Raw genomic sequence first — 24,509 nt, 5'->3', positions numbered from 1 at the left:
GGGTACAAACAGCCCTTAAACCAGGTACAAACAGCCCTTTAAAGTGGGCACAGACAGCCCTGAAACTGGGCACAAACAGTGTGTTGGGAGGCCACCAGTGGCACCAGTGTGCCCTCCCAGTTTGGCTGAAGTGGGAAATGGGATGGGAAGGGGATGGCCAAGGGATGCAGAGCCAAGTCTGGGACACCCAAAAAGCCTTTAGAGCCAGCAGAGGGGACACAACCCCAGACCAAACACTACCTGCTCACTGCTCAAGGTTATTGAGAATTTATTCCTCACTAAATAAAAATAATAGGATTCCCTTGAAGTATTTTTGCTGAGGGTTTGGGGTTTTTTTCCTTTCTTCAGGGCCTTACTAAAAGTTTTCTTTCCCAGCTTCTTTTGCCTCTCCCTGGAGGAAATCCCTGAATTCACCCATCTTCAGCTGTAATTAAAGCATTTAAGGACACATCAGCTGAACATCTCTGAAATTATCCAGCATGTCCATCTCCCCTCACTTCCAGGGATCATTTCTAGGTGGGAATGACTTCACAAAGCACTGTGAGAAATGATTTCTCCCTCCACTCCCTCAGAACAGACTTGGATGCCCAAATGCCTACGATTTTCACACCTATTATCCTGCCCTCCTTTCAGACAAGTGAACTGCTGGCAGACACAGCAATAATTCTGCCCAAATTTTTGGCAGAAACCCACAACCATCAAGAAGAAGCCCAGAAACATCAAGAAAACTCTATTACTTATTTTATTTAGAGGCAAAAATTGGCACTGGTTCTCCTGAGAGCAGGGTGAGCAAAGCTGTGTGAGAAAATCCACCTTTATTTTTGTCTTTTTACAAGTTCAGGTGGAGAAAACACATCTGAGGGATCAGCATTGGGTTTATGAGGTGGAAATGCAGCAGTTAGGGCAGCCAGAATTAACCTGCTGTGTGCCAAACCCTCCCCCTCACAATGGCTTTGTTTGCTCATCCCTCAGGGGTTATCAGAACGTTCCTTGTGGAGGAAAATATCTGATCTACAGTTCCTTTATTGCCTCCTGGGCCATAAAACACCCTGAGCAGGCTGGGTGCACAACACACCTGCTTTTCCTGCCCTTTCTGTTGTTTCAAGGTGTTTTTTGTGGTCACACAAAGCTGGGTGGCAGCTCTGCTCAGGTCACCAGGAGCTTGGGCAAAGCTCCACTGACATCTTGGAACCCAAACCCTGCGAGTGAGGAACCCCTGAGGGAGCTGGGGGTGCTCAGCCTGGAGAAAAGGAGACTCAGGGCTGCCCTCATCGCTCTCTGCAGCTCCTGAAAGGTGCCTGTGCTCAGCTGGGGCTGGGCTCTTTCTCCAGGAACTGACAGAACCAGAGCACACAGCCTCGAGCTGCCCCAAGGGAAATACAGGGTGGATAGCAGGAAAAGGATTTTCCAGAAAGGTGATAAAGTTCTGGAATGTTCTGCCCGGGGAGGTGGTGGAGTCCCCATCCCTGGGGGTGTTTAACAAAGCCTGGATGTGGCACTGGGTGCCAGGGTTGAGTTGAGAGGTTGGGGCTGGGCTGGACTCGATGAGCTTGAAGGTCTCTTCCAACCCAGTGATCTTGGGAATTCTGGGAATTCTGTGAACATCCCTGAGTGCAAAACACCAGGGAGATCATGGACAACAGGAGCAGCAGAACATGGAATGAGGGGCAGTGGCTCTGTGGGAGTGACCAGCAACATTTCACTGATCAGCAAATATGGGGGAAAAACCCTAGAAATCCCCTAAACTGCTTCCTCCTGAAGTGTGGATTCCTCTGCAGCATCCTCAGGGTTGGGGTCTGCTGTATCAGCTCAGCAATTTCAACTTTTTAGCTTTCTTCAGCTGCACAATTTCACCAAACCCTTGAGTTCTCACATGCTTTTCCAGCCTGCTGATGTGGATTCCATCACAGTGAAGCAGAGAGGAAATGGCTGCATTATTATTTCCTTGTCTTGAGGGCACAAAAAGCATTTTTCCTTCCTAAAAACACTTCTGCTCACTTTACACATGTGAGGACTTCCACACTTCCCAAATGCAACTCAATGAACCACATGGGAATCAGAAAAGCTGGGAGAAAGGAACCCACACCCACTCAGAGCCTCAGCACTTCACCATCAATATTTCACCTGCTGCTCGTGGCTCTTTTTGCTGTCTGCCTGCTCTGGGGGTTCATCTAGTCCCTGCAAAATTTGACTCCCAGACATAAAAGGTCTGCAAGAAAGCTGGAGAGGGACCTTTTACAGCACAGGACAAGGGGGAATGGCCTTAAACTAAGAGTGCAGGGATTTAGATGGGATCTTGGGAATTGGGAATTGCTCGCTGGGAGGGTGGAGAGGGGCTGGGCTGGAATTGCCAGAGCAGCTGGGGCTGCCCCTGGATCCCTGGCAGTGCCCAAGGCCAGGCTGGAGCAGCCTGGGACAGTGGGAGGTGTTCCTGCCATGGCAGGGGTTGGAATTGGATGAGTTTTGAAGTCCTTTCCCACCCAAACCATTCCAGGATTCTGTGACCTCTCCCTCTCCCCTTGAATTCACAGCCTTGCTCAGCTCCCTCAGAAGAAACTCAGCCCAGCTGCAGATTTCATCCTGCAGCCTGTCCAAGGAAGCAGAGCCAAGAAAAATCATCCCAAGTGCAGCCTCTCCTGAGGCAGATAACCAGGGGAGCTCTGGGAATCATCAACTCCTTTTATTTAGGGAGAGCTGCTGAAGCCTTGCTGGGCTGTCTCCATCTGCTGAGAGCACAGCCCCACACTCCAAACCCAGAGTTCAGTGCTCAAAGGCGGCACTGGGAGCAGACAAAGGACAGGAACCTCTGCACTGCAATATTAACCTGAATTGACAAAGATAGCAGGAAAGGGCACCTGGGGTGTTCCAGGCTGCTGGAAAATGCATTTGGAGTGAAAAGCTACAAAGGCCTGACACGGTTCAGGAGGAGTTCAGGGAGATCATCCAACATTTCAGTGAGGCTGTTCCATGTGCAGACAAATGAAGGATGATTTCCAGCAAGTGGAGGAGCTCACTGAGGGAATTCCAAGGGAGAAGAACCCCAGAGTTATGGGAATTCTGAAGATCAGATTTCCCTCAGCAATATCAACACCTGACATCCCTAATCAGATCAGACGTGGGTAAAACCTTCCTCTTCCTCACACTGCCTGCAGCTGGGCTCTCCTGTAATCCCCTCCAAGGATGGGACACTTCCCCACAGCCCTAAAAGGCACTTTCAGGGAGGAGACCCCTTGTTCAGGACAGATTTCCTGCTGCCAACAGAATGGCAGAAGTCAGATTCCTTTCCTCCAGGCTGAGAGTGGCAGTGGGCAGCAAGGACCCCTGGCTCTGGGGATCAGGAATATGGGGAATGGGCACAACCCCCTGGATTTACATCAACCTGCCCTGGGAGGGCACATCTGGCTGGGGAGTGATCCCTGACCTTTACTACAGCACCTCAGGCTGACTGAAGGCTCCTGTTTGCTTTCACTGCAGGTGGAAGCTGCAGCAAGGCTGAAAACTGAAAATAACAGATTTGTCTGACAGCCCAGCAGAGCCTGGGTGGGACTGAGGGGCAGCAGCTGTGTCCCCACTGCTCCCCCAAAATCAGGGAGAGATCAGAGGGGATTTGGGCTTCACAGTACAGAAATGGAGCTGGGAAGGGTCTGGAGCCCCAGGAGGGGCTGAGGGAGCTGGGCAGGGGCTCAGCCTGGAGCAAAGGAGGCTCAGGGGGCCCTTGTGGCTCTGCACAGCTCCTGCCAGGAGGGCACAGCCGGGGGGAACAGGGACAGGAGCAGAGGGAACGGCCTCAGGCTGGGCCAGGGCAGGCTCAGGGTGGGCACTGCAGGAATTTCCCCATGGAAAGGGGGCTCAGGCCTTGGCAGGGGCTGCCCAGGGAGGTTTGCAGTGCCCAGCCCTGGGGGTGTCCCAGGAATGCCTGGAGGTGGCACTCAGAGCTCTGGGCTGGGGACAAGGTGGGGATGGGGCAGAGCTGGGATTGGATGCTCTGGGAGGGTTTTCCAGGCTCAGTGATTCCATGATTCCCAGACAGTTGGTGACACAGAGGTGACATCAGCTCCACATGGACAGTGCCCATCCACTCGGTATGAAATAAAAAATGCAAACCCAGCCTGAAATCCTCACTTCATCTCCCCCAAAACAGGGGCCCTGCCCTGCTCTGCCTCCCTTTGGCAGGGTTTATTTCCACCAGTGAGGTGCCAGACGTGCCAAATCTTAATTTTTAAAGGCTGAAGGAAGCAAATAAAAACTCCTCAAACTTGTAAATGAGCCTTCACTTAAATAGAAAACCCTGACAAAATGCAAATTCCAGGCTTCCCACCCGTGCTGTTGCAGTCCCATCTCTAATGCTTCTCCAGAAGCAGCTCACTTGTGGAGCCCTCATGCTTTAAAAAACACCCAACTTTCCTGGTTTAGAAGTAATTCTGGCATCCCAGGCCTTACACCAGAGCAAGACAAAGACTTGGAACTATCTGGTTTTTTTTTTCCTTTTTGAACTCTACAGCAGCTATTTAGTTTAATCATTAAATTTTCCATCATTAACCTCCCAAAGATGCTGTAGAACAGAGCAGCCAATTGAGCTCCAACCCAGATATTTACATTGCTTTTAAGGCTGTGATAACTCAGCACAAACTTGGCAATGCTTTCCCTCACTCCAGAGTGCCAGAGGCTCTTCTGCTAAAAAAAATCAGATATTTCAGGGAAGCCAGGGAGAGTTATATATCTCTGCAATCAGCTCCAACAAAGGATTCCCTTCCACTCTGAGGGATATCAGACTTGCAAAGGGAGAGCAATAAAGTTTCCAATCATTATCCAAACGAGCAGGAACAGGAGCAGAGCAGGAGTCGATTGCTGGAGCCAGGCCCAGCATTCAGCAGGAGCCAAGGGAGTCTGGGCTTGTGTGGGAGAAAGGTCAAACAAACCTAAGCCAGGCTCAGATAAAGGTTTGTAGTAGTGGACTCTGCCCTTAGGGTTTAAACCAGGCTCAGGTAGAAGAAAGTTTGAACTTGTAATTGCCTCAGGCTGCTCTGGCTGAGCAAAGCTGAGTGTGGGGCTCAGCAAGGCCCAGTGTGGGGCTCAGCAGGGCCCAATGTAAGGACCAGAAGGGCCCAATTTGAGGCTTAATAAAACCCAGCGTGGGGCTCAGCAAAGCCCAGTGCAGGGCTCACACCTGGGCTGAGCAGCTCTCAGTCACTTCCTGAGCTCCAGGGTGGGTGTTTGGGGTTTTTTTTTAGCAATTTTTGCTACTTTAAAGCTCTTTTTCAATGCCAGCTCCTCAGACAGCCAGGACCACCAGAGAGGGCAGTGCTGTGGGAACTGCTGGGGGAATTCTCATTATTCCAGCTGCCATGGAAGGCTGATCTGCTCAGTTCCCTGGGAGGACACACACAGCACAAAGACAATGACAACATCTCCAATCTTCCTCCATCCCTTCTCCCAGGACAGGATCCTGAGCTCATCCCACCCCACAGCAAGCACAGTGCAGCCACAGGGCTGGATCAGGGATCAGGGATTGGGATCAGGGCTTAGAGATCAGGGATTGGGGCTCAGAGATCAGGGATTGGGGCTAAAGGATCAGGAACAGGGATCAGGGATGAGGATCAGGGCTAAGGGCTAAAGGATGAGGAGTCAGAGATCAGGGGTCAGGGATCATGGCTCAGGCTCATGGCTAAGGGCTCAGGGATCAGGATCAGGAATAGGGCTCAGGATCAGGGCTCAGGATCAGAGATCAGGGATCATCAGGGATCAGGGATTGGGGCTAAAGGATCAGGATCAGGGATCAGGGATGAGGATAAGGGCTAAGGGCTAAAGGATGAGGGCTCAGAGATCAGGATCAGGGATCAGAGATCAGGGACCAGGGCTCAGGCTCATGGCTAAAGGCTCAGGGATCAGGATCAAGAATAGGGCTCAGGATGAGGGCTCAGGAATTAGGGCTCAGGGCTAAGAGATCAGGGCTCAGAGATCGGGATCAGGGATAGGGCTCAGGATCAGGGCTCATGATTAGGGCTCAGAGATCGGGATCAGGGATCAGGACCATGGATCAGAGCTCAGGATGAGGATCAGGGCTCAGGGATCAGTGTCAGGGCTCAGCTCTGTACCTGCTGCTGGGAGTTGTAGTCAAAGAGCCCCACGGTGGCCGCGGCCGAGTCCACGGGGACCTGCGTGCCGGAGTAGTCGAACTGCAGCGGCTCCATGCCCACGTGCTCCATGGCATCCAGGGGCACGCTCTGGGACTCCATGTTGGAGAAATCCTCCACAGGCTTGGCCCCGTTGGTGCTGGCCAGCTGGGCCAGGCCTTCAGAGCCGTTCTGGTTGGGGCCCAGCAGATCCACCTCGCTCGCCGAGTTCTGGCAGTTCCCGGGCGTGCGGCTGTGGGGGAAAACGGGTCAGGGAATCAGGGAGGAGAGCTCCAGCCCTTCCTAGGGGGGATGTTCCTGCAGGGAATCAGGGAGGAGAGCTCCAGCCCTTCCTAGGGGGGATATTCCTGAAGGGAAACAGGGAGGAGAGCTCCAGCCCTTCCTGGGGGATGTTCCTACAGGGAATCAGGGAGGAGAGCTCCAGCCCTTCCTGGGGGATGTTCCTACAGGGAAACAGGGCAGGAGAGCTCCAGCCCTTCCTAGGGGGGATATTCCTGAAGGGAAACAGGGCAGGAGAGCTCCAGCCCTTCCTGGGGGATGTTCCTGCAGGGAAACAGGGCAGGAGAGCTCCAGCCCTTCCTGGGGATGTTCCTACAGGGAATCAGGGAGGAGAGCTCCAGCCCCTCCTGGGGGATGTTCCTGTAGGGAAACGGGGCAGGAGAGCTCCAGCCCTTCCTAGGGGGGATGTTCCTGCAGGGAATCAGGGAAGAGAGCTCCAGCCCTTCCTAGGGGATGTTCCTGTAGGGAAACAGGGCAGGAGAGCTCCAGCCCTTCCTAGGGGATATTCCTGCAGGGAAACAGGGCAGGAGAGCTCCAGCCCCTCCTGGGGGATGTTCCTGCAGGGAAACAGGGCAGGAGAGCTCCAGCCCTTCCTAGGGGGGATGTTCCTACAGGGAAACAGGTCAGGAGAGGTCCAGCCCCTCCTGGGGGATGTTCCTACAGGGAAACAGGTCAGGAGAGGTCCAGCCCTTCCTGGGGGATGTTCCTGTAGGGAAACAGGGCAGGAGAGCTCCAGCCCTTCCTGGGGGATGTTCCTGTGGGGAAACAGGGCAGGAGAGCTCCAGCCCCTCCTGGGGGATGTTCCTGCAGGGAAACAGGGCAGGAGAGCTCCAGCCCCTTCTGGGGGATGTTCCTGCAGGGAAACAGGGCAGGAGAGCTCCAGCCCCTCCTGGGGGATGTTACAGGAGTTACAGGATGGAAATTAAAGAAATGATCTGAAATAGTTCTCCAAATTAATTCTGTGGAGAATTGATGTATTAAATAAAATAAAAACTAAAACCAGGTATGCTCCATCACATCCCCAAACCCTCCAGAACTGCCCAGAGGTAGTGGAATGCAGGAGGGAAAAATAAAGAAATGGTCTGAAATAGTTCTCCAAATTAATTTTATGAAGAATTGCTGTATTTAAAAAAATAAAAATTAAAACCAGGAATGCTCCATGACACCCCCAGACCTATCAGAACTCCTTGGAAGGGTTGTAGAAGAGAGGGGAAAAAATAGAGATGGTCTGAAATAGTTAATTCTACTGAGAAATTGGTGTATTTCAAAAAATAAAGCCAGGAATACTCCATCCCAACATCACATCCCTAAACACACCAGAACTGCTTGGAGGTGTTGGAGTAAAGAGGGGAAAAATAAAAAAGATGATCTGAAATAATTCCCTGAGTGAATTCTCCAGAGAAATGGATGTATTTAAAAAAATAAACAAAAATAAAAGCAGGACTGCTCCAGCCCAGCATCACAGCAGCAATACACCCCAGCCCCAGCAGAACTCCCTGGAAGTTACACAAGTGTTGTAGAAGACAAGAAAAAGAATAAAGAGATGTCCTGAAACAGTTCCCTAAGTTAATTCTACACAGAAGCTGATGTATTTAAAAAATATAAAAGCAGGAATGCTCCAGCCCAGCATCAGAGCCACCAGAAGGGCCTGCAGGTGGTGTAATAAAGAGGGGATAAGGAAAAAACATGGGCTGAAATAGCTCCCTGAGTTAATTCTACAAAGAAATTGATGGATTTTAAAAACAAACAAAAATAACCCACAAACCCCAGTGCCAGCCTCAAACACCTGTTACAGTAAAAATGAAAAAAGTTCAGTTTCTGTTTTCTCCTCAGGTGAGAGCCAGAGAGAACAAGCCACAATCTCCCCAGATACTCATATTTAATGGAGTATTTGGTGATTTTTAAATGTGGAGCTCTGGCACCAAACCTCACTTAACACCACTCCAAGCAGCTGCCATGGGCTCCTGACCACCCAAAATGAGGACTGGACTTCATGGCAATGCTTCACATCCATGGAAGAGCCAGGAAAGGGCATTTCCCAGCACTTTGTTTGGATTCTATATTTTATTTTACCATTTCTTTGGCTTCTCCAGTTTTCCTACAGGCCATGAGGAACCACAAGAGATCCAGAAATGAGCAAGGAACACAAATGTATCAATGGCATCAAGGGCCACAGTTTGAGGTTTTCAGGCCTGCAGAGGTGCAAGGAACAAACCCAAACCCCAGCTGTGGTGGGGACAGGACAGGACAGCAGCAGAGCCAACACTTCCCACGGGGGCTTCCATGGGAATCCCACACAGAGGGATTAAAAATGGGTGTGAAAATCACCGGGATCACACCCAGCCCTGAGCTCTCAGGTGCTCCCACCCTCTCCCCCTGAGGACATTCAGAACATCCTGGGGACTCCACAGGATGGAAAAACCTTCCCAAAGCCATGGAGTGCATGGGCTGATTGCACAGGGATGTGCCACTGACACATCTCATGAAAATCTTTTCTAGGGTTTTTCTCCTGAGAAGCCTCAGAAAAGAAATGTAAACAGTAATTATCTGTGGGATGTGGTCTGGAGCTGGTTTACCAACGGGTGCATCTTTGATTGGTCCATGTGAATTGTTTCTACTTGATAATCAACCATGGTGAGCTGTGTCAGACTCTCTGGTCAGTCAAGATTTTATTATCATTCCTTTCCAGCTTTCTGATGTCTCCTTTCTCTTTCTATAGTATAGTTTTAGTGTATCATTTTCTTTTAATATAATATATATCATAAAATAATAAATCAGCCTTCTGAATCACAGAGTCAAGATTCTCATCTCTTCCCTCATCCTGGGGACCCTCAAACAGCAGCACAGGGATGCCCAGAGCCAGGGGCTGCTCTGCTCCTCACCCCACCAGGGAGGGGCTGGGGCACACAGGGAGGGTGACACAGCTGGGACAGCTGATCCCAACTGATCCAAAGGGTTTTATAAAAGAGATTTTATCATTCATTTATCAAATCATCTGCATCAGATAAAGGAAGGAGTTTCTCACACTGAGGGTGGGCAGGGGCTGGGCTGGAGTTGCCAGAGCAGCTGTGGCTGCCCCTGGAGCCCTGGCAGTGCCCAAGGCCAGGCTGGACATTGGGGCTGGCAGCACCTGGCACAGTGGGAGGTGGCCCTGGGCTGCAATGAGCTGGCATTGAAGATCCCTTCCCACCCAAACCACTCTGGCATTCCCATTCCTCAATCCAGGATGGAAACCAGCACCAAAAACCATTGCAGCAAATGGAGAAAGGAAAGGAAAGAATGATTTCCTGGATGGTTCCAGGTGCCCCCAGTGCCATTTGCCACAGGGGGTTTGTAGCCTGGCAAGGCCTGGTTGGAGAGGTTTGGGCTCTGCCAGGGTGCCCAGAGCAGCTGTGGCTGCCCCTGGAGCCCTGGCAGTGCCCAAGGCCAGGCTGGGCATTGGGGCTGGCAGCACCTGGCACAGTGGGAGGTGGCCCTGGATGGGATTTAAGACCCCTTCCAACCCAACCCACTCTGGGATTCTGTGATATCCCAGCCCACCCAGCAGCCAGAGCTGAGGGAGCAGGGAAGGGGAGGGTGTTTGGAGGGATGTGTTTGGTCTTCACCAGTCCCTGTCACAGAACCCCAGAGTGGGTCAGGCTGGGAGGACCCCAGGGGGTCACTGGTGCCACCCCCTGCTCCAGCAGGGCCATCCCAGAGCTCAGGGCACAGCAGTGTCCCCGTGGCTCTGGAATGTCCCAGGGAGGAGACTCCAGCCCCTCTCTGTGCTCTGCTCAGGGCTGGCACTGCCCAGGGCAGCTCTGCCTCCTGGGCAGGGGCAGCTCCTGGGCTCAGGCCCTGCCCGTGGCTCTGGGGCCATGGCTGGGCCTGGAGCAGAGCCTGGGGCTGCTCTGAGCCCTGCACACAGGGACAGACAGGGACAGACAGACAGGGACAGACAGGGACACACAGGGACACACAGGGACACACAGGGACACACAGGGACAGACAGACAGGGACAGACAGACAGGGACAGACAGACAGGGACACACAGGGACACACAGGGACAGACAGGGACAGACAGACAGGGACACACAGGGACACACAGGGACAGACAGGGACACACAGGGACGGACAGACAGGGACACACGGGGACAGACAGGAACACAGACAGGGACACACAGGGACACACAGACAGGGATAGACAGGGACAGATAGACAGGGACACACAGGGACACACAGGGACAGGGACAGACAGGGACACACAGGGACACACAGACAGGGACACACAGGGACAGACACACAGGGACAGACAGGGACACACACAGGGACAGACAGGGACAGACAGACAGGGACACACACACAGGGACAGACAGGGACAGACAGACAGGGACGCACAGGGACACACAGGGACACACAGGGACACACAGGGACACACAGGGACAGACAGACAGGGACGCACAGGGACACACAGGGACACACAGGGACACACAGGGACACACAGGGACAGACAGACAGGGACACACAGGGACACAGAGACAGGGACACACAGGGACAGACAGACAGGGACACACAGGGACACACAGGGACAGACAGAGAGGGACAGAGAGGGACACACAGGGACACACAGGGACAGACGGACAGGGACAGACAGGGACACTGGGTGATATCCAGGGGTCAGGGCCCCCCTCAAGGCTGAGCAGCCCCAGCTCCCTCAGCCTCTCCTGGGCAGGGAGATGCTGCAGTGACCCCCAGCTTCCCTGGGAATGGGGCCCTGACACCTCCTCTGGGATGTGCCCCATCAATTCCTGCCTTAGCTTCACTTCCAGGCCCAGTTTTTCCTTTCCCCATTTAAATGTCTGAATTTTCACTTTTCCCCTTCCCATTCTCCCCCCGTGGAGCCTGCAGGGCTGAGTTTAGACCCCAGCAGTGATTGCTATAATTGATTAATTACTGAGCACCCATGCACGTACCTGAAGTCTTTGACGTCGGCGTCGATCCCGTTCTGGACAGGCAAACCATTGGATTTATCCATCACATCCCCCTCCTCCTTCAGATCTCCCAGTTTATCTCCATCAAACGTGCCCTTGCTTTTCTTATCCCCTTTGTCATTCTCATCACTCTCTGCATCCCTTGGCCCCTGGGCAAAAGAGACATTGTTTTCATAAGCTGAGTTTTCAGATCAATTTTCCTGTTACCCCAAGATGGTAACGAATCAAAGACACGTGTCACCATAAAAGAAGTCACTTGTAAACATTAATTCCTACCCCATAAAATCGTTAAAAATGCAAAATATTCAATAATAATCAAAGAAATAAGGGAATTAGCTCTCACTCTTCCAAGAGCTGCTTCATCTCTTCAGGTTTCTTCATTTAGTAACTCAAGGTTTGCTTTTATAGGCTCTAAAAATCCCATCCCAAAATAATTTTAAGGAGTTCTCTTTCTAGATGGGACTTAAGCACTTCAAAATCAACACCAGCAAATGCTGCAGGGACATAAAGTGAATTAGTGCCTCTCTGAAGAGCCTGGCTCAGTGTCAGACACTGCTCTTGACTGGACAAGTGTTTGAAAATCACCTCAGTTTTGGAGGCATCAACAGTGAATTCCAAAGCACAGCTCATTCAGGAACACTCAAATAAATCACTGCCTCAATCATTAGCCCCTGTGATCCTGAAGCACATTTCTTTGGGAGAAAAGGGGAAAAAAAAAAAGAGGGAAAAAAAGGATTTCTGTTCTGTTGAGCATTCCATGAGTGCTGTTACATCTGCAGCGTGTCTGCATTTTATTGCACTTGGGAGGAGAATAAAGGGTGATGATGCCTGGGGCATTGTTTTGAACAACAAAAGGGAGAGGAAAAACAACATAATTTATGATAAAAACCAGCACAGGGCATATAAACATATTTATCAGAGAGAGCTTTGGTGCTGCCACAGGGACAGCCATCCAAAGCCTGCCTTCCACTTGACTGGAGGGAGAAGTGCTCTGCACACAGCATTTCTGCCTCTATCCACTGAACCCTTTTCCCACTCTCTCTGATTGGAGGGAGGGATTTTCCCTCATATTTAGAGAAAAAGAAATTGTTCTAAAAGCAAAAATCTTTTGCTGTTGCTTCTGAAAGAAAACAAATTGTGTTTCCTTAATATTCCTTGGAAATGCCACCTGTAAATCCAACCCCAAACAAGGGGGTGCTCAGCAGTGACAGCTGTGTCACCACTGTCACTCTGATTGTGGTGACACTCCTCCCTGGCTGCCAGCTGGGATAAATTGGCTCCTTGCTCTGAATGCTCACATCCCAAAAATCCTCCTTGCTCTGCCCCAGGGCTCTCCCCAGAAATCCTCCTTGCTCTGCCCCAGGGCTCTCCCCAGAAATCCTCCTTGCTCTGCCCCAGGGCTCTCCCAGCTCCCTGGGCAGCCCCAGTGAGGGCCAGCAACCCCAGCAGGCTGAGGGCAGCTGCAGAGGACAGCAGCCAAAGGAGGCTCTCCCACATTTCTGGAGCCCTTTCCCCACTCCAGGCTGGGTTTGGTGCCAGCTCTCCCCACATCCACGAACTGGAGGCTGTGCCCCTTCCCCACCCCACAAAAGGGGGGTGCCATTCCCCAGCCTGCCCAGCAACCCCAGCTGGGAAACACATCCAGCCACAAGCAGGAGCTCCAGGGAAGGGTGCCTGACACCAATCTATTTGTTAAGGGGGGTTTATCCCAAAAAACAGCATGAGGAAAACCTCCAGGACAAGGATGAGCATTATGCCATGACATTATCACCAGGTAAAGGGTTTGGAGCTGGAATCCCATTTTTGGGATCAGCACCAATGTAGCTGTGATATTTTCTGAAAAACCCTTTTTTTAGGATTTTTTCCCCTGAGAAGCTGAGAGGCCTCAGGAACAAAATGTAACCAATGGTTATCTGCTGCTGTGGAATGCAACAGGGGCATCTGGGATTGGGCTCATGTGGTTGTTTCTAATCAATGGCCAATCACAGCCCAGCTGGCTCAGACTCTCTGTCCGAGACACAAACCTTTGTTATCATTCTTTCTTTTTCTATTCTTAGCCTGCCTTCTGATGAAACCTTTGCTTTTATTATTTTAGTCTAATTTTAATATAATATATATAAAATAAAATAATAAATCAGCCTTCTGAAACATGGAGTCAGATCCTCATCCCTTCCCTCATCCTCAGACCCCTGTGACACCATCACACACCAAGGCAGCCACAGGCCCAGTGCAGGTTTGTGGGACCTTTTCCAAGGATTAGCATGGATGGGCTGTTTCTGCTGGGGGGCTTTTCCAAGGATCCAGGGAATGCCAGCACCTTCCCATCTCCCACCCCACACCCCCAAGGCAAAGACTAAACCTGCCCTGTTTGAGAGAAGAGCTGAACTGAGAGCAAAGAGAGAAACTCTGCCCTAGAAATGATTCACAGCCAAGCAAACCAAGCAGCAAAGGGAGGAAAGAGCAGAGATGAGGCAATGAGGCACTTACAAATGCTCCTTTCCTTAGGCAGGAGTCTCCAGGAGATGAGCTCAGCACATACTCCACCATGCTCACCCCCAGCCCTCCGCTCTCAGAGCGTGGGGACAGCACTGAGTTCACTTCACTGTTCACATGGAAGCCCTGCCCAGGTCTTCTCTGCACCATAATTGGCTGGGAAACAGAGTGATCTGGAACAAAACATGGGAAACTCTCACAAGCACATCCAACCATTCAAAGGAGGCAAATTAAATCATTCAATATGTACTCCCCAGGGGCTTATTTGCACTCAGAAGTGCCAACTTTGTGATTCTGCTGATGTCCATTCGTTAAACCAGGATGGCTTTCTCATTTTTTAAATACTACAACATGTAAACCTGCAAGTGAGAGCTAGGTTTAAAATCTGAACTCATAAAATGTCAGAAATGTGAGAGGAATTAAAGGTTCCAATTAAAAAACCAAAGGTTTAGTTTTTAGTTTTAGTACAATTCTTGCATTAGTACAATGAAAACAAGTTTTGGCTTGTCATTTAAACCACGATCCTGCTGCTCCACCATGTCAGGATCAGATTTTTTTGGCTGTTCTTTCCTCAAGGAAAGGTTCCTGAGGAGTTCATTTCTCCTTCCTCATCCCCCTGTCCCCCTGCACCACCCCAGCCCTTTGCCATCCCCGAGGCTTTGAGGTCCAAGCAGGGCAGACTCGGGGGCTCCAAATCCTGCTGGGCTCTGCAAAAATCCCTGCCTGGGGAGGGGAGAGACCTCGAAAGGGGAGGGGAAAGGGGGAAAAAAAGGGGAAAAGGGGGGAAAAAGGGGGGGGGAAGGGGAAAAAAGGGGGGAAAAGGGGGGAAAGGGGGGAAAAGGGGAAAAAAGGGGGAAAAGGGGGGGAAGGGGAAAAAAGGGGAAAAAAAGGGGGGGAAAAAGAGGGAAGGAGGGAAAAGGGGGGGAAAAAAGGGGGGAAAAGGAGGAAAAAGGGGAAAAAGGGCGGGAAAGGGGGGGAAAAAGGAGGAAAAAGGGGAAAAAGGGCGGGAAAGGGGGGGAAAAAGGAGGAAAAAGGGGAAAAAGGGGGGGAAAGGGGGGGAAAGGGGGGGAAAAAAGGGGGAAAAAGGGGGGGAAAAAGGGGGGGAAAAGGGGGGGAAAAGGGGGGGAAAAGGGGGGGAAAGGGGGGGGAAAGGAGGAAAAAGGGGGAAAAAGGGGGAAAAAGAGGGAAAAAAGGGGGGGAAAGGGGGGGGAGGGGGGGAAAAAGGGGGGGAAGGGGGGGGGAGGGGGGAAAAGGGGAAAAAAAGGGGGGAAAAAAGGGGGGGAAAGGGGGGGGGAAAGGGGGGGGAAAGGGGGGGAAAGGGGGGAAAAAGGGGGGAAAAAGGGGGGAAAAAGGGGGGAAAAAGGGGGGGAAAAAGGGGGGAAAAGGGGGGAAGGAGAGAAAAGGGGGGAAAAAAGGGGGGAAAAATGAGGAAAAGGGGGGGAAAAGGGGGGAAAAAGGAGGAAAAGGGGGGGAAAAGGGGGGGAAAGGGGGGGAAAAAGGGGGGGAAAAAGGGGGGGAAAAAGGGGGGGAAAAAGGGGGGGAAAGGGGGGGAAAGGGAAAAAGGGAAAGGAACTCTCTGTTCCGGGCAACAGGCAGGGAGTGAAGAGCTGTGGGATGAATGGGAACCAGCACAGGGAGGGATGAGAAGGGCCTGGGGGAGAAAATCCCAAGCTCAGCTGGTCCCAAAGCCTGGCTCAGCCCCAATCCCCCTCAGCTCCTCCGGACTAAGGCAGACACAAGGTGCTCCCAAGGGTGGGACAGGCAGCAGCACCCAAAATCCCCCAGTGCCCAGACTGACCCAGGCAGGCACATCTGGAGAAGCTCTGTCCCCTTTTCATGGCCATTTTCCAGTGGAAATAATAAAACAAAGTCTTAGTACTAATTTAAAAATGGGCATTTTCATCAGGGAAAACCCCACACAACAGTGAGGTAAATGCCATTTCCTGGGAGCTGCAAATGCCATTTCCTGGGAGCTGCAAATGCCATTTCCTGGGAGCTGCAAATGCCATTTCCTGGGAGCTGTAAATGCCATTTCCTGGGAGCTGCAAATGCCATTTCCTGGGAGCTGTAAATGCCATTTCCTGGGAGCTGCAAATGCCATTTCCTGGGAGCTGCAGGTTTTGGGAGCTGCACCAGACCCCAGCTGAGGTTCAGGAGCAGATTCATGACACAAAACCCATGGACAGAACAAATCAAAGATCAGCATTTCAAACCCAGCACTTGCAGGTTGTTTTTTTCCCTAAATATTCTCCCCCAGAGTTCAAAATCAGGGACAGTCTCTGATGCAAGAACAAAATCTTTGGCAGATTTAACTCAACACTAATTCAAAACATCATTTTGATTTTTTTTAACTGAATGATGGGTTTTGTTTGGTTGATTTAGTATTTTAAAATGAAGGGATTTTTTTTATTCATCTTGTTGTCCAAGACCCTTGTTCAAACTTTCAGCTGATCCATCCCAAGGCAGAAAACACATCAGAAATTGAAATTTTAAGGGTAATTTAAGGTTTTTAAGCAGATAGACATGAATTTACATTAGACAATGTTCTGACATCCATGGATATCCTAATTTTATCACAAAGCAAAGTGAGATTTTCTGTTTATTTTTATTATATAAGCCAGATGGGTTTTTAAATCTTTTCAAAGCTGTGTCATCCAGCCTGGCCATGGACTTTGAGTAAATAAATTGCACATTTCTGTATTCAACCCCAACTAAATTAAGGAAATAATTGAGCTACCTGATGTTCCCCAAGCACTGTCTCTCCACTGATCTCCCAGAAATATCCCTTTTGGTCCATCTTTGCTGGAATCATCAGATTCCCAAAACTTTTTACCCGGCAACAGCTGCTGCAATTAAAAAAAAAACAAAAACAAAACAAAACAAAAAACAAATAAACAAAAAAAAAGAACAGAACAAAGCAAAGCATGATTAAAATAAGTCTAAAATGCAAACATAAACCCCATAAGCGTCTCCCTTCTATCAGCTATCAACCATTACACAGAACTGAGATAATCAAATATTGACATCTCCCAGGTGAAAGCTGAGGGAACAATTCCATCTCCCCACTCCTGATTGTCCTCCCAGCTCCAGGAGCCCCCCACACATCAGACACTCACAGACACTCTCCAGCCTCTCTGCACTCACAAGGAAAAGAAAGAGGGGGAAAATATTGTGAGTTTTCCTGAGGTCATCTGGGAATAAATTCCTGCCTGCCAATGGGAGCTGCTGCTGGAGGGCCAGGAAATCAGGGAGAGAAAAGCCCAGGAATTCCCATTTCTCCTTCTGCAGGAGGGACAGGAAAGCTCAGGAATTCCCATTTCTCCTTTGCCAGAGGGACAGGAAAGCTCAGGAATTCCCATTTCTCCTTTGCCAGAGGGACAGGAAAGCTCAGAATTCCCATTTCTCCTTTGCCAGAGGGACAGGAAAGCTCAGGAATTCCCATTTCTCCTTGTGCTGGAGTGACAGGAAATCAGGGACAGGAAAGCTCAGGAATTCCCATTTCTCTTTGTGCTGGAGGGACAGGAAAGCTCAGGAATTCCCATTTCTCCTTGTGCTGGAGGGACAGGAAAGCTCAGGAATTCCCATTTCTCCTTCTGCAGGAGGGACAGGAAAGCTCAGGAATTCCCATTTCTCCTTCTGCAGGAAGGACAGGAAAGCTCAGGAATTCCCATTTCTCCTTTGCCAGAGGGACAGGAAAGCTCAGGAATTCCCATTTCTCCTTTGCCACAGGGACAGCAAAGCTCAGGAATTCCCATTTCTCCTTTGCCAGAGGGACAGGAAAGCTCAGAATTCCCATTTCTCCTTTGCCAGAGGGACAGGAAAGCTCAGGAATTCCCATTTCTCCTTGTGCTGGAGTGACAGGAAATCAGGGACAGGAAAGCTCAGGAATTCCCATTTCTCTTTGTGCTGGAGGGACAGGAAAGCTCAGGAATTCCCATTTCTCCTTGTGCTGGAGGGACAGGAAAGCTCAGGAATTCCCATTTCTCCTTTGCCAGAGGGACAGGAAAGCTCAGAATTCCCATTTCTCCTTGTGCTGGAGGGACAGGAAAGCTCAGGAATTGCCATTTCTCTTTGTGCTGGAGTGACAGGAAATCAGGGACAGGAAAGCTCAGAATTCCCATTTCTCCTTGTGCTGGAGTGACAGGAAATCAGGGACAGGAAAGCTCAGGAATTCCCATTTCTCCTTGTGCTGGGGACTCTGGGGCTGCAGGGGTTCTTTGGGAACACTGATGGGAGGGAGGGCAGCACGTGCCGTGTGTGGAATGGGACAGAGCCACCCTGAGCTGGGATAGCCCAGGGGTCCTGGCTCTGCAGGGGGAGACAGAACAGCTTCCCTGGCAATTCCAGCCCAGCCCCTGCCCACCCTGCCAGGGAACAATTCCCAGTTCCCAAGATCCCATCCAGCCCTGCCCTCTGCCACTGGCAGCCATTCCCTGCCTCCTGGCCCTCCATCCCTTGTAAAAATCCCTCTCCTGAATCCTTCCTCCCGTTCTTTAGGGGGTTTGGGAACAGTTTCACCAGGGATCACCTCCACACTGGGAATTCCCAGCCCTGAGGTGACCAGGGGACAATATCCCAGGAAATCCTCTGGATGGGATGGATGGAATTCCCAGCAGCACATTCACAGCAAATTAACCATGAAATGAGCCTTGCCTCAAGCTGGGATAAAACTCAAGGCACTGAAGATGAAAAGAACCTGAATGTGCTTGAAATTACCATGGAACAAACAAGAATCATCAGCTCTGGGGATCTCTCCTCTGGATCAGGAGTGGTGATAAATCCTGATTGCTATCTGTTTCAATACCCTGACTGATAGCAAATTAAATATCCTGATAACCACTTCAGTATCTCGATTTGGTATCAAATTCCATGCCCTGATTGATATCAAATTCAATATCCAGACTGATACCAACTCCTGCTGATAACTCCAGCAGCAGAAGTGCAAATCTAAGGCTGAATTGAGGAGTAAATCAGCTGCTGGATGCAGAGGAAGCAGCAAGAACTGATTTCACACCTCTCCTGTGCTGGTTTAAAGCACAATCACAAAGTTGTGCTCTCCATTTCCTCCCCAGCTCAACAAAGAGCTGTTTGTTTACAAAACCAATCAGTCTGCAGTGATTTCAGACAGGATTTCTCCTCACACCCTCAACACGGTGCAGGCTGCTTGAGGATAAAAGCAGGGACCTTGCCCCATGCTCCCCTTCCTGCCATCCCAAAACAACCCCAAATGGAAGGGCAGGAGGCTCCCATGAGCAGCCATCAGTCCCAAACACAGATGAACCTGCTCCTCCATCTGCACCAGGAGGGGGGGACAAGCCAAGCCACTGCTCTCCAGTATTTATAAACATCAACACACCTCAGGTGTCTTGCAAATTCTTTTAAGTTTCTGTCATTCCCATATTTCTTCAAATGCAGCTATTTTTATTCCTGCTCATGCCACAGTGCAGAAATAACAACTCTGCTCATGGCATTGCGAGGAATTTTGAACAGAAAGGAGCACAAACTGATTCAACTGAATTTTACCTGCAATTAAAACACTTCCCAATACCCCTGACAACACCTCACAGTGCAGGACACAAAATGTTCTGCAGCCACAGCTCCAATCATGGAATCCCAGGATGGTTTGGGTTGGAAGGATCTTAAACCCCACCCAGTGCCACCCCTGCCATGGCAGGGCCACCTCCCACTGTGCCAAGTGCTGCCAGCCCCAATGCCCAGCCTGGCCTTGGGCACTGCCAGGGCTCCAGGGGCAGCCACAGCTGCTCTGGGCACCCTGGCAGAGCCCAAACCTCTCCAACCAGGCCTTGCCAGGCTACAAACCCCTGTGGCAAATGGCACTGGGGGCACCTGGAACCATGCAGGAAATCATTCTTTCCTTTCCTTTCTCCATTTGCTGCAATGGTTTTTGCTGCTGGTTTCCATCCTGGATTGAGGAATGGGAATGCCAGAGTGGTTTGGGTGGGAAGGGATCTTCAATGCCAGCTCATTGCAGCCCAGGGCCACCTCCCACTGTGCCAGGTGCTGCCAGCCCCAATGTCCAGCCTGGCCTTGGGCACTGCCAGGGCTCCAGGGGCAGCCCCAGCTGCTCTGGCAATTCCAGCCCAGCCCCTGCCCACCCTGCCAGGGAACAATTCCCAATTCCCAAGATCCCATCCAGCCCTGCCCTCTGCCACTGGCAGCCATTCCCTGCCTCCTGTGCCTCCAGGCCTTGTAGAAATCCCTCTCCTGTATCCCTAAAAAGAAAATCATGGAATTGCTAAGGTTGGAAATTTCTCTGTTCTGCTCATTCTCTCCTGCCTCTGCCCTGTCCTGCAGGGCCCAAACCCCTCTCATCCTTATTTCTACTTGGGAAGAAATTCCTCCCTGGCAGGGTGGGCAGGGGCTGGGCTGGAATTGCCAGAGCAGCTGGGGCTGCCCCTGGAGCCCTGGCAGTGCCCAGGCCAGGCTGGAGCAGCTGGCACGGTGGGAGGTGGCCCTGGGGTGGAACTGGGTGGGCTCTGAGCCCCCTCCCCACCCCGAGCACTCTGGGATTCTCCCACCCCTGCAGCAGCTCCAGCACACCCGGGGCTGCACCAGCATTTCCAGCTGGAGAGGGACCTGCAGCTAATCCAGGCCTGCCCTCTCTGCCCTGCTCTCCTCCTCCCCTTTCCTAAGGAAAAGAAAACCTTTACCAGCACAGTCCTGCAGAACTGCACCCCAACACCTTCTGAATTCTGCAGTGGCTCACACCCAAGGCTCACAAAACATTTGAATTCTCACTGTGTCCTGCACAGCCCCTGCTCCTGCACAAAGCCCAGCCCTGTCCCCTCCAGTTTCACCTCTCCCCACCAGAAACACCAAGTTTCCACCTGGAAGCTCTGCACCATCAGCAGAAACAAACAGAAGTTTACCCCACACGGAGATTCCAGAGCTATTTACGGATATCAGGGAAACCCCAAAGCCAATATTAACAGATGCTAACGAGGGGAGGGGGCTTTGTTCTGTCAAGTGCTGCTCCAACCAACACAGAGCATTAGCAAGCAGCAATCGGCTGCAATTATGCAACAGGCTGCTAAGACAATGAATTTTTCCTCAGGGAAAGTTGTCAGTTGCAATGGAAGAAAAAAAAAAAAAAGGCGTATTTTAAATGACTCTCATGCAGTTGTGCAGGTTGGAAATTTCAAAAGAACAAGCAGTGGTTTAAAATCAGAGTGGTTTATTCATTCCCTGGTTTTTATTAAAATTGACCCTATCCAGTATGAAAATAATCCTGCTAAGCCCTCTTACAAAGGACTTACCAGTTAGGCCAATATTCAATTTGGCAGAGCAGGGAGGAGGGGAGGACTTACCCATCATCAACAAAAGCAATTCTTCCAGCAGCCAGGGCACAGAGATCCCACTGAGATGGGATTATGAATTAGACAAATTAAGAAAACTGATCCCCCTTAGACAAAGCAAATATTAAGATAAAAGCAGCCATCTGTGCAGTGCAGAACTGGGTTTGTCTGCAGCAACAGGCAGGGAAGGCAGAGCGGGTGTTGATGGGTGTGTACAGGTCCTGCTTTGTACCACAGATGTTATCAGCCCCTTCCAGCTCGGGCAGGGAGGGGAGCACCTGGCAGCGGTGCCAGCAGTGCCAGCCCTGCACAGGGAGGGGAGCACCTGGCAGCAGTGCCAGCAGTGCCAGCAGTGCCAGCCCTGCACAGGGAGGGGAGCACCTGGCAGCAGTGCCAGCAGTGCCAGCAGTGCCAGCCCTGCACAGGGAGGGGAGCACCTGGCAGCAGTGCCAGCAGTGCCAGCGGTGCCAGTCCTGCACAGGGAGGGGAGCACCTGGCAGCACTGCCAGCCCTGCACTGCCCTGCACATCCCTGGCACTGCCCTGCAAGGACCTGGCATTCCCTGCCTGCTCTGGGACTCCCACTGCTCACAGCTCTGGGGAGAGAACAGGAAAGGGAGCAGAGGATTGGGAATGTCTGACCATTCCTTGTGCTCCTGCTCAGGTCTGCTCCCAGCCCTGCTTTGAGCTTTCCTGAAGTGCCAGGGGAGCTGCTGTGGCACCATAACCAACCTTGCTCCACTGATCCCATCTCCATCCCAGCCCCATTGTTCCCATCTCCATTCCAACCCCACTGATCCCATCTCCAGCCCATGCCCATTGTTCCCATTTCCATCCCAGCCCCACTGTCCCCATTTCCATCCTGGCCCCACTGTCCCCATTTCCATCCTGGCCCCACTGTCCCCATTTCCATCCTGGCCCCACTGTTCCCATTTCCATCCTGGCCCCACTGTTCCCATCTCCATCCTGGCCCCACTGTCCCCATTTCCATCCTGGCCCCACTGTCCCCATTTCCATCCCAGCCCCACTGTCCCCATTTCCATCCTGGCCCCACTGTCCCCATTTCCATCCTGGCCCCACTGTCCCCATTTCCATCCTGGCCCCACTGTTCCCATTTCCATCCTGGCCCCACTGTTCCCATCTCCATCCTGGTCCCACTGTTCCCATTTCCATCCTGGTCCCACTGTTCCCATTTCCATCCTGGCCCCACTGTTCCCATTTCCATCCTGGCTCCATTCCCATCTTCAGTGCAGCCAGCACTGGGGAAACTGAAAAACCCAACCCAAACATTACTGCCAATGCCAGGACTCCCCAGCTGCCAATGAATCATCAATTTATGGGGCCAATAAATCATAAATTTATGGGAACACAGCACATCAGTAGCATGGAAAGCAGAGGCACAGGGGTTTAGTTTGGAGTGGTTTTTTCCTTCATTTTTGTTTGATTTGTGGTTGTTTTCTTTAATCCAGGTACACAAGTGTCCAGCCCCAGTCTCAGCACCACTGGGACTGTGTCCCTCTGCAGGGGCTTCTCCAGAACCTGCCCAGCTGCACCTTTAACCATGGACATGGGCCCAGAACCATGGAATATCCTGAGCTGGAATATCCACAGGGATCACTGATCCAGCTCCTGAACCCCTAACAATCCCATCCTGGGCTGGAATATCCACAGGGATCACTGATCCAGCTCCTAAACCCCCCAACAATCCCATCCTGGGCTGGAATATCCACAGGGATCACTGATCCAGCTCCTGAACCCCCCAACAATCCCATCCTGAGCTGGAATATCCACAGGGATCACTGATCCAGCTCCTGAACCCCCAACAATCCCATCCTGAGCTGGAATATCCACAGGGATCACTGATCCAGCTCCTGAACCCCCCAACAATCCCATCCTGGGCTGGAATATCCACAGGGATCACTGATCCAGCTCCTGAACCCCCCAACAATCCCATCCTGGGCTGGAATATCCACAGGGATCACTGATCCAGCTCCTAAACCCCCCAACAATCCCATCCTGGGCTGGAATATCCACAGGGATCACTGATCCAGCTCCTGAATACCCCAACAATCCCATCCTGGGCTGGAATATCCACAGGGATCACTGATCCAGCTCCTGAATACCCCAACAATCCCATCCTGGGCTGGAATATCCACAGGGATCACTGATCCAGCTCCTGAACCCCCAACAATCCCATCCTGGGCTGGAATATCCACAGGGATCACTGATCCAGCTCCTGGACCCCCCAACAATCCCATCCTGGGCTGGAATATCCACAGGGATCACTGATCCAGCTCCTGGACCCAGCAAGCCCAGCCTGGGCATCCCTGGAGCTCTGGCAGCCTCGGGGCCATGCCCATTCCCTGGGCAGCCTGGGCAGTGCCCGGCACCCTCTGGGGGAAGAGCCTTGCCCTGAGCTCCAGCCTGAGCTGCCCTGGCCCAGCTCCCTGGCTGCTGTCCCCTACCCCTGTCCCTGCCTCTCCAGGTCCTGATGTCCCAGAGTTCCCCCACAAGGATCCCCCGGGGCTGCAGGAATTTCACTGCCCACACTCAGTGATCCCAGCACTGCCCCCTGCAAGGGCAGCAGCCCAGCAGTAATTAAACACTTCCAGAGAAATGCATCATTCTTTCTTACCAGCACTTCTCTTGCAGGGCAGGCTGCAATTCCCTGCTACCCCCAGCCCTCCAGGTTTGAGTTAAGCACCTCCAGTTGCCTCATGGCTCTGTGTCCCCATCCTCCTCCCACCCTCGGGATTAAGTTTCACCAGCACCTCACCCAGCTGCTCCTGACTCCAGACACAGACTTTGCACAACCTACTCCAAATCCAAGGTCCCAAACGCCTGGGAGGGTTGGGGACAAACCCAGCTGCACCTCAGAGCCCCTCTGTGCTGCCCACTGTCCCCAGAGACACTGCACCCATATTTCCTGCTGCAAAGGGATAATGAAACCCAAGGGATTTCAGCGAGGAAAAGCAGACATGCAGCTGCCCATCCTGAGGCTGGGGGACAAAGGGAACTTGCAGGGCTTGTGTTAAGGCAAAGATAAGGGGCAGGGCTGTGGGATCAAGGGCCAGATGTGCTGGGCTGAGCCACAGCACCAAAATCCCACATGGAGCTGCCAGACAAAGCTCCAAGGTGAGTTCTTCATCCCAGAGAACAGCCTGGAGCAGCTGCTGGAGCAGAGGCACAACATCCCCTGCCCCAGAGCTGCTTTAACATTACTGACCAGCCACTACCAACAGCACAAAGCTTTCACAGTTCAGAGTGGAGAAAAGGGGGCTCTGGGACCCTTTTCAATCCCTGCTTGAGAAAATATTG

General features: G+C 51.7%; 1 protein-coding gene across 6 annotated transcripts in view; it reads right to left on the bottom strand.

Moving 5' to 3' along the window:
• Nucleotides 1-24,509, bottom strand: part of PUM1 (pumilio RNA binding family member 1) — a 96,297-nt gene that overhangs the window by 46,984 nt on the left and 24,804 nt on the right. For 4 of the 6 annotated variants that reach the window (XM_066565027.1, XM_066565030.1, XM_066565028.1 and 1 more), the window contains exons 4-7: nt 16,614-16,722; nt 13,871-14,049; nt 11,366-11,532; nt 6,096-6,366 (exon numbers count right to left, since the gene is read on the bottom strand). In XM_066565027.1, coding sequence (XP_066421124.1) covers nt 6,096-6,366; nt 11,366-11,532; nt 13,871-14,049; nt 16,614-16,722 — 726 coding nt within the window. The remainder of the gene's footprint in view (nt 1-6,095; nt 6,367-11,365; nt 11,533-13,870; nt 14,050-16,613; nt 16,723-24,509) is intronic. The other 2 variants (XM_066565029.1, XM_066565032.1) reach the window with 1 other exon arrangement.

This window comes from Molothrus aeneus, chromosome 23 (genome assembly GCF_037042795.1).
Source record: "Molothrus aeneus isolate 106 chromosome 23, BPBGC_Maene_1.0, whole genome shotgun sequence".
NCBI classification, from domain to species: Eukaryota; Metazoa; Chordata; class Aves; order Passeriformes; family Icteridae; genus Molothrus; species Molothrus aeneus.
Note: the sequence above shows the minus strand (reverse complement) of the source record. Positions and strands in the feature narration are given on the sequence as shown.